This window comes from Stegastes partitus, unplaced genomic scaffold (assembly GCF_000690725.1).
Source record: "Stegastes partitus isolate 25-593 unplaced genomic scaffold, Stegastes_partitus-1.0.2 Scaffold1, whole genome shotgun sequence".
Classification (NCBI taxonomy): Eukaryota; Metazoa; Chordata; class Actinopteri; family Pomacentridae; genus Stegastes; species Stegastes partitus.
Window position 1 is genome coordinate 1,801,869 of NW_007577732.1, and position 14,016 is coordinate 1,815,884.

Here is a 14,016-nt window from a genome sequence, read left to right on the forward strand (position 1 = left end):
CAGCTAGCTGTCAGAAAGTGAGTTCATTCCCCCGAGCCGAGCGGACGGAGCGCCGTCGATACGGTTTTGCCCTTCCTATCTAGTACATCGAGTCAACGAGACAACGGACCGACCTTTTCACCGAGCCCGGCCATGGACGAACAGGCAGGGCCCGGCGTGTTCTTCAACAACAATAACAACTCCGTTTTACCAGGCGGTGGGAAAGGACCGCTGCCTGATGGCGACGCTGGGGAGGCGGCTAGGGCGCAGTACAGTATCCCGGGGATCTTGCACTTCCTGCAGCACGAATGGGCCCGCTTCGAAGTAGAGAGAGCACAATGGGAGGTGGAGCGGGCTGAATTACAGGTAAAAAACACAACATTTAATGCATACACGACCTCGTATTAGTGGCACTAGCGGGGCACGGCGTTGTTCCTGTCCAATAAGTCGCGTTGAGTTTCTGTGTTTGATTGTTCTGGCTACCAGGCTAGCTTGTTAGCTTTAGCTCAGGAGCTAAAGAAGCTGCAGCGCCCCTCTGACCCAACTGCACGACGACTCTGAAACCACTAAACTTGCCTCTTGCCTTTATGGGCTTAAAGACAGGCGTTAGAGGTTGTTTACATGTAAAATACATCCAATTAAAACAGCAAATTCTAGCTTTATTGACTATCGAAGTAGCTGATGTGTAGCCCAAGACGTTATGTAGCAACACAGAACAGCTACATGCTTACTTGTAGCTATGTGAATAGCACCCCGCCTAGATTTGAGTTGAAATTTTATCTCTAAACCCACAAACAATAAGGTGGAAGAGAGGTAGCAAGTTTGTTATGTACTCTTTGATCGTTTGAGGGTTGTCAGTGCCGACAGACAGCACACAGCACACAAGAGACTGTGGAGTCAGGCTGTCTTGTTTATGAATCTTATTGTAAACTAGCTGCCATGTCACTGCCACTCCTGAAAACACGATTTTAAATACCATTGTCTGCCTTTTGATAAGGCCACAATGCTTTTAATGGTCTTAGTAAGTAGCCCACTATTGTGACAGTATATTTGGCCCATAATTGAGAGTCTACCCACTTAGTTATTCTGCTGTTTGTTAAATATATAACAGAAGTAGCTTTTCCAGTCATGAACCAGAATGCTCCTATAGAGGAAACCTGTACATGCTGGGATGTTTTATGTTTAGTTTGCTTAAACTAGAAGTTAATGTCTTAAAATCCAAAATCCTGTTGGTGAGATTTTCAACGTTTTCTGTTAAACCATTAAGTTAACCCATGTTCTTTTTTATTTGGCTTTCTGAAGTGATGTTTCTAATACTCAAAGCTGAATGTCTGGTATTTTTGTGGCTTTGTGAAAAATGACTTTGGACACCGTGTGCCAGACCATTTTTTTAACCAGTAGATGAGTAGCCCACTTATTATGGCTTAACTCGTGTCACCGTATCTAATGTTCAAAAGCAAAAACGCTTCTTTTTTAAATCTTTCCATCATTTTGACCCAGTTATGTGGCTGGATCACATACAAGTGACTGACTTTTGTCGTTTGACAGGGATTAGATCTCCAGATAGACTGATCTCAGCAAACAAAGAGAGGAAAGGGGGAGACACTGCATTGTTTTTAGATTGGTGACGTATACCCGATCACTATAGTAGGGTTTTGACTCATCAGGCTCATGCAGCACTTTCAGTCTGGCTGGTGTATTCAGCTTCCTGTCTGCTGTCATGAAGCAAGCTTATCAACGAATAGAAGCTGCAGCAACTGCGGCAAAGCGCAGGGAGGTTGCTTGATGGCTTGTTGGGTGGTTTGTTTGTGGCGGTAAAACAGTGCGCGCTCAATTTGAGTTCTTGTTTTTGCTACACCTAACCCTTAGCGTGAGCCTATTTTTTGTTTTTACCATCATTTGACCCACAAGAGACTGTTTACAACTTCTGGCTTGCTCATGAATGCACTCTGAGCCCACTAAGACAGGAGCCAGAGTCCATTCTATTTTGTTTCTGTTTTGCTGTTGTTCATCTTCTAATAATTTTCTGTGCCAGTGCTGCACTCTATTGGAGCTTGAATGAAAAATGTAATATTTTAAAGCTTCCACATTGAATGTAACCTTGTTTTGTCCTTGAGTAATGCCCACATATTGTAAACGTATACTGTACTTTCACCCATAAAAGGCGTTGGTTGGTTAACTTTCAGTGAAAGGACGCCGAAAACATAACAAGTCATTTAAATGAACGTAAATAGACATACATTAATAATGGAACGCTCTAGTGGACATAGAGCCTTAATGGAAAATAGCATGCATCTTCATCAACAGTACCTTCTTTTCGGTCCACTTCATCCCTCTGCAGCATACTTCATCATTATGTCCACACACTTTGTGTTTTAGTTACAGAAAAAAACTGATATGTTATCTTGCGTGTTTGTAGAAGGCTACATACCTAGCATCACATAAAAGCCCTTCAAAAATGTACATCGAGCATGTTCACCACCCAGTGAGCTCAGGACTTTCTTTTTTTTTCCTGATTGAACAATCATTAAATAGCAGATGGTTGAAGCTGTGTCTTATGTAGCTGTCTGGGAGAAAGGAAAACCCCACAGCTTGTAGGAATGTTGTCCAGCCAGCCTGTTAGGTTAAGCTCAGAGCCACTCCTCTTTACTGGAGCAGCACAGAAACTGTACATGCCTGGCTTGTCCTGCTGCTGTGCCATTTCTGTGTAATGCATGCATACAGGCTGCTGTCACTCATGGTTAGACTCCAGCTGAGTGGTCATTGATAATCCATTTGATTGACTCAGTCAAGTTGATTTGCTGAGCTAGTCATTGGTTACTGCTCCAGTTAGTGTGCAGTATTTTGTCTTGGTAATAAAAGTAACTAGAACGGCGGATAACGATTAGTTCATGATCAGTTAATCAATGAATATTCCTTTGAATTGTAAACAAATTAGTGAATACAGCCCCATATTTTTACAGTGCTTATTGTCTCTGATCAGCAATCAAAAGCCTGAACGATATTCAATTTGCAGTTTTACATATATAACAGAAATGCAGCAAATCCCCACACTTGAGATGTGATAACAGCTGACTGCCAGCCATTTTGCTTGTTAAATGATTTAGATATTCATTGCTATGGCTGTGACTAACAATTGTTTCCCCTACTGATTTAATAGTTAAATCTAGAAAATGATGAAAAATATCTCCCCCAATTTCCCAGGTGTTATCTTCAAATACATTATTTTGTTTGACCAACAGTTCAGCAAATACTCATTTGTCAAAGTGTATGTTGAAAACACATTTTGTGTGATTTTGCTGAAAAAAAATATTCAGTGAGTACTTGATAGTTAAAATGGTTAGATTATAGAGAAATTATTCAGGTGTAAAGACCAGCTGATTAAGTTTTTGTCCTCGTAGTATTTGATTAATCAACTGACTGTTTCAGCTTCCATTTATTGATTATCAAAATGACTGTGGATTGCTTTCCTGTTGAACGCCTGAACAGTTATTTGACTAATGGTTTCAGCGTTCAGAGTAACTTTGTATTGGCAGTGAAACTGGATGATGCCCGTTAGTGTGGCTTTAGTTAGATATGCGGTGCACGCCAGTCAGATACATTGATTATTTATTCTTAATTAGAATGGTGAGGAGACCAAAGGGGACAGCTTACTGTATTTGATTATTTGACAGGTTATTGTGCATACATTTGCCACATGGTAATGTCGATCCACCAGAAAAAATATTCTCATTTGAATCATAATACTGATTTAATTGAAATCACCCTGCTCTACTGATTAGTGCAGATCTTTTCCAGGCTTGATGATTGAGGATGAATCAAGTTACATCCTGTACAGGCCAGGCAGTGCTCCAGTGAGCCTCATCAGCTTCCAGTTATGGGGAAATCCCTGCTCCATAGGATATCTCCTTGCCAGAAGTATCTGTCAGCAGCCTTAATTTGACACCGGGAGAAGGTTGAAGGTGACTCAGGGTGTAAGGTGGCTTTATGTGGGTGCAGACTGAAATGTGGACCAACTTATCGTCACTGGATTGAAGTGTATCTTGTATTTCTGAAGGAAAGGCTTTTACCAGCAAGATTATGTGTCCCATGCTACGGACATACGGACAACTGCAGAGCAACCTAGAATTACCCTGCTTCAGTTAGATGACTTGAATATGTGTTTACTTTTATTAATGGCAAAGCCTGAGGCATATTTAGCTCAGTGGTGCGGCAATAAGAAGGACGGAACCATACACAAACATACACACATACCGTGGCATTCAGAAATTCAGAAATGGGAGTCACCGTCATTCCTCAGTTGATACCATGTCCACCCCCAAGCTGCAGTTATTTTTGCCCTTTCAGTGTGCGCCTCGGAGTGGGAAAGTACAAGAAAGCACATGGTTGCTTACCAAGAATATGGTAGCATAAGTACTGGTTTCTCAATATTCCTGCCCTGAGATATTGACAGACATTTTAGAAGCTGTAAAAACATTTCACGTAGAAACTAAGCAACACAGTGGCCTGTACCCTTTGTGGTAATATTTACCAGAAGCACCACAACGGTGGTAGTTGCAGCTCATATCAAATACTCACCATGTACAGATCATAGCAAGTAGTTTAAAAGGGTTTGTTTTTTTCCTGTGAGAAAGCCTGAAGGGACCCATGTTTATTAACTAAAGCCTGGCCCCCTGAGCTTTGCTCCACTGTCCCCGTTGGACTCGCACCAGAGCCTTTCTCTGTGCTGTAGAGCTGCCTTGTCGGCCTGATAATTCCCCTCTCCTTCTTCCATTCACACTTACAGCCTTCATCTGTCTATGTGGGTGTGCAGGACAGCTGCCTGGTCATGCCACAAAGTCGCCTGCCTCCTCCAGTTTTTACAGTAAATCTGAGGTCGCCAGTCAGTCAGAGTTGTAAATTGGTGTACTCACCAGATCAAATTGCTGTTGTCTGAGCGTGATGATGTGATGTAATCTGGTTTGTTGTTTTCCACATTTTCATGCTGCAACAGTGTTTCCCTGTCTTGAAAAATAATTTGATAGAGCAATATTTTCTTTATACCACTGTTTACATACAAATAGAATTTCTTTGTATTGTGCAACTTAACTCTGTATTCGTACAGTATATTTTATTCAGTTGATTCCTGTGACATGAGTATGATTATCATGTAAGACAGATTGAGAAGTCTTTTGTTTTTGTTAGGAAAAACATTATTAACAGTTGCACCATTTTACATTAATGCGGAACCAATAAGAGTTATGCATTTTTACTCTGTACCTTGCTATTCTGCACCCTGCATGTGTATTAATAAGCTGAACTATCCCTAAAGTAGTTTGTAAAAAGAAGGGACAGAGACACCTAGGTCTAAAAAGTGAAGTTTAAATGCGGCCATAAATGCCAGAGAGAGATTGAAAATTGAGATGGTACTTACTGACTGAGCTTCTTGTGGTGCCACATGCACGCACGCACACACACGCACACACAGGCCACGCCAGGCCAAAGGGCCTCAGCTGCCTCCTTCTTTTCTCTCTCTCAGGAATAGAGCACTTTACCAGCTCTGTCTTACACTGACCATTTGCAGACTTTGTACATCGTCAGACTCACCATCCTTGTTAAATCCCTTTTCTCCCATTTCAAATCATCCTCATTCTGCAGTGTGTTTTTACTCTCTACACTCAAGCTGTTGTTTGACTGTGGTTCTGCACGGACCGCACCTCATAGCCACACAACCTGCTTGTCAGGGAAAATGCTGATATTGAAAAATTTAGCTCTTTGCCTCTTTGCATGTGTCCGTGTGTGCATGTGCGCCACGAGGCTAATGTAATATTAATGTAGTGACATGGGATGCAGCATCCTTGTCCTCGAGAAGCCCGACACAGTGCCTTTGTTTGCGCCCACTGTGAAGTAGCGCTGCCGTGTCAACTTGACGTGAGCTTTGTGACGGCAAAGTGTAAAAAGAAGCTCAAGTGGAAACTCATGATGAGTTGAACACAACAAATCTGTGGCAATGTGAAAGTTTAGGAAAAAAGAGAAGCTGTGTTTTTGACTATGAGCAATCTCTGGGAGTATAAGGATTTTCTTTTGTTTTCTGGATATTGTACAAGGGGTGAAAGGCAAGACTTATTCCAGATAGCTGAGCAGAAATCTAAACCACAGTTAAAGCAGCTCACTGTCTCGGCCTGCCCCTCAGAGTAATCCTGAATCTGTACCCGCGGACATGAGCAGAGTGGATCAATGTGCAGTGTCTGCATTTGAAGGAATGATCACAGGTCCTCAGTATTTCACATTGTAACTCACTGGTTTAATGGCACAGGAGGTGCAAAATGGAGCGGTGGATGAAACTTAGCATTTTGTTTGATACGTATACATAGTCAGTATGCAGCATTTTTACAGATGTGAGTGCAAACATTTAAATTACATTCAGCATCTTGAGCACAGAAAGAGGCTGAAAGATAGCTGGATCTAAAACCAGAGTTAGGAGTTACTGATGGTCTTTTAGGATCATAACATCATAGTAAAGACTAGTTCATTGCAAAAAATGATGGGTGGAATGATGTTTTATACTGTGAGACAGTCTTCCATCAGAAATACTGCCTGACCATCTAAATTGTAGTTTCTGTCCCTTTAATATCTCTGCATGTGTACCAGTATTGTGGGCAATGTTGCAAATCAGTGAGCAAGGATTCTGTGTTCTATTGAACTTCATGATTTTTGCAGATACTACAATTCAAGCAATGCTAAGATGCCTTATTTATTTTGCATCGTTGCATTTGAAGAATAAATCCATCAGATCAAATTTTTTCTTAACTGTTTGACTGTTATCAAAAACATATGTTTACATTTGGATTCTTGCTTTCATAGGTCATGAACCAGATGCCAGAAGCCATTAAATAAAAATATATCTTGAATAAATTTATCTGTGGTTATGGATGACAAATGTTATTGTTTTGACCATTTGCACTAAGCTGACGGATACTCAAGATTTAACCTATTTCAGGTGAGCTGTTTTAGACACAAACATGTTATGTTGATCTGTGGGGATATTTTCTGGAACAAATAGAGAAGACACTGTTGTAGCCACATTGCAGTTGTCCCCAGCACCTCTGTCTTGCTTCTGTTGTTTTGCTGCTTTTTTTTTTTTCTGTTGCTACTAGTGTAATGGCATGCGTGGAATGTACTTGGCTAGTTATCAGGTCGGCCATCATGGTGCTCATTGGGTTGCGGTAACTGTGAGGGTAAACCCGGTGTTCACTGAAAGAAATGTTTGCATTGTAAATGTGGGATTCACACCAGCCCCTTTCCCTTCCTCTGCTCAGACTGCGGCCGAAGGGCCGGCATGTGTGACCATTTTGTTTGTGTGTGAGCCTTGAGGTTGTATGAGTATCTGCTGGATTTCTTTTACAAATGGAGTGAGCTCAGCCTTGCCGCAGAGACGCACTGGATTTTTCACAGTGTTCACTCTGTGTAGATTAAATGGACTCTTTGTGTTGTAGATGTCTTTGGCGATGACGCAGAACAAGTCTGGAAAAAACATCTCCGGCATTCACAAATCGCAGACGATAAGGTCTTCTCTAATTATAAATAGTGGGGATGTGGTTCATAGTCATCATACACTCACCGACTGAAAATTAAATTGAAAGGACATAACATTTAGTGGAATAGTTTTCCTCTTGCTTTTGTTGTTTATAACTCACTGCCAACATCCTGTGGTTAAATAATCTAGTTTGTAACTTTGTCAATGTCATGCAAGCACACTGATGCTAAACATGAAGAAATAAAACACTTTTCTTGTAAATAGTCATGCCACAAAGAATTTTAGACAGCATCAAAGGGACTTTAGTGTCTCTTTTAGTACTTACCATAATTGGGGGGAAAAAAGCAGAACTGACACAGGAACCTATCAGTCCATTTTTCCTTGTTTTACTAATTAAATTAAGGGTAGATATTTGACTCAAAAACTAGACTGACTATCGGGCAAGCCAGATATTACTGTGGCCAGCTGTCTGACCAACTTACCATACCAGAATTTAGAGGTTAGTATCTGGTGTTTATTTTCCTCTCTGGCCATTAACCTATCTCTTCTGCCTCTTTTTCCTGTCTCTGAAAAGCCCAGCTCTCTAGATGGATGCCCCATTCTCCATGTCTCTTACTCAGACAGACTAAGGAGCCCTTATCCAGCAGCGCAATAATGCAGTCAGTGTGAGGCTGGGAATTAAATGCTTCCTGTGTCTCTTTATGGCCAGAGTTGACTCATTGCATTCCTCCCAAGGTTAATGTTTGATGGAGGAGAGATGGCAAGCCAGAGATTCACAGAGCTGCACTCTTCTCTATCTCTGGCACGGCAGGACGCCAGGGGTCCCTGGGCCAGCCCTTCATGTGGATACGGATGTGAATGGTCATTTGCTATCTCAATTGATGCAGATGTACAGTTTCACCTACAGTGAAAAATGAGTATAACCAAAACATCAACCTTTTGTTTTGAATATGATTTTCTTCTTACGTGAACTTTTTCTCTGTTAAAGAAATAATGGTATTTTTTAGTTGTGATTTATTTAGGGTGGGGGGGTTGAGTCAGCACTCAGAGCCAGAGAGATCAGCTGTGTTCGGCTGGACATCAAGAGACATTAAATGGAAAATAGCCCTGCAATTAGTCTTATGAGGTTGTAAGCTGGCCCAGTTACTCGTGATACAGTTTCAATGCCCTGAGGCAGTGGTCCTCATTGATATTTGGATTGGGGCCACTTTAGCCAGAGTAAGTTATTTTGAGAGCCAAACAGTCTGGCTCAATCCAAACTGATCATTTTCCATATGCAGTATTTTCCTAATGGCCTATTTGAACCTCAGCTTCCACCTTCCAAAGACAGAACAGTAAAGTGATACCTGCTTTTGTATTAGCAAATTATTAATGACATTAGCTGTAACTGACTCTACTTTTTTCTGCCTGTTATATGTGCAAACCTTACTTTCAATGCACCCACCACCACTAATCAATAGTTTTCATCGAGTAAAAATGAATAGCTTACTCGCTCTTCTGCAATTACCTGGGCTTTGCTGGCATTTTCTCTGTTCATTGTCTGGCCTTCTTCATGTGACTGTAACTGACCTTATACATGCACTAGATGCATTTTTGTAAAGTTCTTTTTTTTTTTTTGAGCTGCCTCTTTTTTTTTTTTTTTTTCTTTGCTTGTTTTGACTTTTCATGTTAACACTTAGTAATACTGGCTTAAGGATGTCGAAAGTCAGATGAATCCCAAGTCCGTCGGTATGGATCCAGCTGATGATAGATGCACATAGAACAAGAAACTGGAGATGATGTGGCGGTAATAGGTAGAATGATGTAAATGCTGTGCTGACCCACTGTTCAAAAGCATCAATTGCTGGCACCTGTGTAGACTGTTAGCATGTGACTGCTGCCAGCGAAACTCGGTGCCGTTTACACTGTTAGGACCAGTACTCTGAATCCTAATTGCACTGGAGTTATAGCGGGCAGGTTGTTATAAGTTCCTCTGCAGAAAACTGTGATGGTGGTAAGAGGCAGATTGAAGTGCTGTCATGACTCATTGTTGCAGCAGCAGTGCTACTTGCGATCCGTGTGAAACTGTGATCCAGCCCACTCAAACTCGCACCATCCTCTGCATGTGGAGTGAAATGCAGGGAATCAAGTCGATATTCATTCCCTTCAAGATGTTATCCCATGGTTTTAGAATAAAACTTGGATTCTCTTTTTCAAGTTAGACAGGAGCAGTTTGGCTCAACGTGTTGTACTCCGTCCTTGTTTGTAATGGATCATCTATCTTGCTGTCACTCTTCTGATTTAGAGTTTACTCGTTTTTTTTTTTTTTTCCGTTTGTGTTAATCTAAAATATGATTTAAACACTGCACTCCGCCTATCTATTACCTAAATGCACCTCTTATACACGTTTTCTTGCTGGTGGTTTTGAGATGGATTTTAAAGGAGACCATAATTTTGTCGAAGTGGTGAAATGGAAACAACAGTGTGCTTATCCTCCTTTCTGCACACAACACAGCCTGTACAGACTTTAGCGGCTTCTGGAGCCATTTGGCAGTTCTTACCTTGTAGTAACCCCTAAATTACTGGATGGACTGTGTTTGTTTGATTTTGTGTTTCCTTTGCTGCTCAGACAGTGACAGGTAACTTTATAAGGATGCAAAATCTCTAAAAAAGTCAAGGTTGGGACCTTTTTAGTATGACTTGAAGAATGAATGGAAAAGATAATTACTGATAAATTATTAGGCAGTTTTCCTTTATTTAAAGACTTTGATAACAATACTGCCATACAAAGCCAAAAAGTAACTGCAAATTTGGTAATAATTCCAGAATTAAAATGGGTCTATGAAAAGAAAAAAAAAAAAAAAAAAACAATCGTGCAATTTGCAGGAACTACACAACAGAGATCAAAATCTCACTACAGCATCTGCACTCTTAACTAAGTAAGGATAATACTAAGTGGAGAAGAGTTACAGCTACCTAGAATCAAAACTAATTCATGGGCTTTTTCCTACATTGTACTAAAATAAAAATAAAAAATCTGTGTTGGTGCTCCAGCCTCTTAGTAATTGAGTTTGTTATAGAACACTATTATGACAGTGGCTTAATCTAATCATAAAGGAAAAAATACTCAGACCAAATAAAGCATTGGAGAAGTCCTGCTCAGAACTAATTAAGTTAGCTTCAATGCCCTATAGGCATAAAGTATAATTTTACATATCTTGCTTATTTTTCATTTCTTCGGAAGGCAGAATATTTTACAGGGGATTATATTGTGATGATTACAATCATACATTGTGTGATGCTGCTGTAAGATAAGCTATTTTGTTCAATATATAATCTACTCTGATTCATCTGCTGCACCTTGTGCACTGCATACTGCACTGTGAGAGAGCCTCTACCACTCTCATTACGAGTGTGTATGAGTGCATGCACTCATGCAGGCATGTGTGGGGTACCCAGCAATGTAATGTAATGTAATGCTGACTCAGACTGAGTGCGTCAACAGCTGCTGCCTGTTACTGAAGAGAGACAGTGGTGTGTAGAGGGAGGGGGATGGTTGGTGTGTGGGGGTGTGAGGAGGTTAGATTAAAATAGAATAGTACAGATTGGCTTTGTATTTCCCATCATGCCACGCATATTGATTTGACATCGTCCTATTTCAGTCTTGACAGAAGAAGGTGTTTTCAGATGTTGCCTCACGAAGGTTGTCTTTTAAGTCAAGTCTTTGTTGGTAGCGAGCTAATATTCAAGATGCCAAAACACCGGAAACATGGACTCTATTTATAAAAGCTACTACTGTAAATCTGTTAGCACTTTAAAATGTGACCTGACAATTCTATTTTCGTCTTTTCAGGCCCAAATCGCCTTCCTGCAGGGAGAAAGGAAAGGCCAGGAGAACTTAAAGAAAGACCTTGTCAGGAGGATCAAAATGCTCGAGTACGCGCTGAAGCAAGAGAGGTGAGTGCCTTACCGGTCACTGCTGCTTCAGCCCACCCACACACAAGTACCTCAGCTAGACTGCAACAACTGCAGTGTTTCCATGTTTCGTATGTTCCTAAAAAAGGTGCTGCCTGGGAGAAAGATGGAATAAGATACCGCGGCTGTGTGACATTCTCACTGGTCAACCAAACCTCTGATGCACCTGCGCTGAGATAGAGCTCTATAGCTCTCTGCACATCTTTACCACAAGATTTTATTGATAGTGTGTAGCGTTTTAAAATATTTTTTTCTTGCTCTGTGCATACCAGTCTGATGTCTCAGCTGGTGTCAGCAGAAGCACAGTGCCAGAGAGATTCCCCCCGAGTCCAGCTGGTGTTATGTCTTTGGTTGAGAGCGTGTGTTGGCATGAAGGCTTTGTTTGCTGTCGGATGCTGATGACTTTGCACCGCCCTCAGTTGAAGGACAGGACGGGGAAGGGGAGAGGAATCCTCTCTTCACCCAAGACGAGGTCATTGTTGCAGCTTTCTTTAAGTAGAATTACATTGTTCTGATTTCCACCATCCCGTCACTATTATGCAAAAGACCCCTGTGGTGGCAACACTTTGCATTCCCCTTCCTCTTTGACAAATGACTGCACCCTGGAACAGAGAGATGTTGGTGATTTAAACATGTTTATGAGTCATCAAGCACATCATTCTAACACAGTTAGAAGCACCAGCCCTCTGGAAATGACCAAGCAGTTCTTTGTGTTTCTTGTAGGTGTGATCTTTCTATAGCCAGGTAATCCACTTTGTCTCAACAACCACAGAGGATATACATAACCACTCTGTGATAACAATAGAAGACTGAGATTGCATTTGACAATCATGAGTTGAAATCATGTGAATGAATGCAATGCAAAGCATTTCTGAAGTAACAACAGGCAATCAGCAAAGTCCTCCCTGGGTCTGTAAAGGTTAAGCCTAAGAAAATGAAAACTGTGATAGGTAACAGATGAAAAGACTGACTGCAGGTATCTTAATTAGATCTGCAAGCCGGGAAATTGTCTAAGCTAATGAGAGCCTTACCACAACTGAGTTACACAGGTGTCAAAATGGGTTGTGTTCTTTCGTTCCTTCAGTCAGCTAAAAGGTTAGTTAAATATTTTCTACCTGTACTCTGTGAGGAGCATCCTCCATGGTTTGCTGAGTGTAGAATCGTCCTCTGGCTGTTTGTAGGGTATATTTATCTACTTTCCTCCAGTGAAATCACCACAGACTCTGCTTCATGAGCGACACTTAACCCAGAATTACTACCACTTTCCCCGGTTGCTAAGCAACAGGTCATGTCTCCGAGGGTATCTGAAAGCAATATCAGAAATGGCTGTCTGAATGTGGGATGTACCCAATTTAAAATGAATTTGATTTTGATGGGGGTTGCTTCCACTGCATCACAGGAGAGTGGTGTGGTGGGGGCTGTGTGACCTGAAAGGTGTTAGAGCTCTCCATGTATTGACTCGTCACCACTGTGGATGTGTGTGAAAGCACTGGAAGAAATCTCATCTCAGAATTGCAAAGGATGACACAGATAATGACGCATTACTATTTTTTACAGACTGCTTGCCATATTTTTTTTAGTTTCCAATTACAGATCAGTTTTGTTTTTCTGTGAATTCTTTATGTTGAGTTGTATTGTGATGATTTTTCTAAATTGTAGCAATGTCTTACAATTTATTGTTCAAACAGATGATTTAGTAAAGTTTTTGTTTGTCATGAGTAAAGGGTGTGATGATAAAAGTTGATTGTGTGGATTTGCATACATCTGCAACAATAACTGGTCAGCTGATCACCAGAAAATTACCTGGGCATTGATTGTTAAAAGAAAAGCTAGAATGTTTTGGTTCTAACTGCTCAAATGTGAATTTTATTCGTTTGCTAAGATTCTTGGATTAAAAGATGTAATCCACTCAGGATGAAGGGGGTTGCAATGAGTCATTTTCAGTATTTTCTGATTTATAGTACAAGAAAAATGTTGACTGTATTGTGAACATTTACATCCATTTCAACCCAGTTGAGTCTATATCATGATCACCCTCTAAAAATACCCCTTTTGATGATTTAATATTGATACTGTCCTACATCCCTACAAAAGTGTGTCTGTCTAACAAGCGAACATGTTTGTGAGAAGTAGAGCAAGTTGCAGTGGGGATGACTTTCAAAGCTTATGCAGATACCCATGCATAATGAGTTTTTTAAATAGCTTCTTCTCGGGCCTTTTTGATCAGCCCTGTTTGCTTATTTGTCTGCCTCTCCTTTTTTCTCTTCACTCTCAGAGCAAAGTACCACAAGTTAAAATATGGGACAGAGCTAAATCAAGGTGACATGAAGCCTCCAAGCTACGACTCTGGTAAGTCTGTGGAGGCTCAAACAGCCAACTCCACCTCTTCCTACTAAATCACTGTGATTGTTGCGTTCACATACCTCAAGTGACAGAGCTGTTGTGAAAGCTGCTTTCATGTTGAATCTTGTTTGTCTCGATAGATTTCTTCACAGTGTCCTTACCTGAACGGTGAAAGAGCACTCGATGGTTCAGATGTACAATACAAATATTGACCTGCCTGAAAA

At 40.9% G+C, this 14,016-nt stretch overlaps 1 protein-coding gene across 4 annotated transcripts in view; it reads left to right on the forward strand.

Annotated features, from left to right (window-relative positions):
- Positions 1 to 16: 16 nt before the first annotated feature.
- LOC103373886 (striatin) overlaps positions 17 to 14,016 on the forward strand; it is a 28,733-nt gene continuing 14,733 nt past the window's right edge. For all 4 annotated transcript variants that reach the window (XM_008303930.1, XM_008304001.1, XM_008304075.1 and 1 more), the window contains exons 1-3: positions 17 to 345; positions 11,328 to 11,431; positions 13,725 to 13,798. In XM_008303930.1, the coding sequence (XP_008302152.1) occupies positions 133 to 345; positions 11,328 to 11,431; positions 13,725 to 13,798 (391 nt within the window). In that variant the 5' untranslated portion in view covers positions 17 to 132. The remainder of the gene's footprint in view (positions 346 to 11,327; positions 11,432 to 13,724; positions 13,799 to 14,016) is intronic.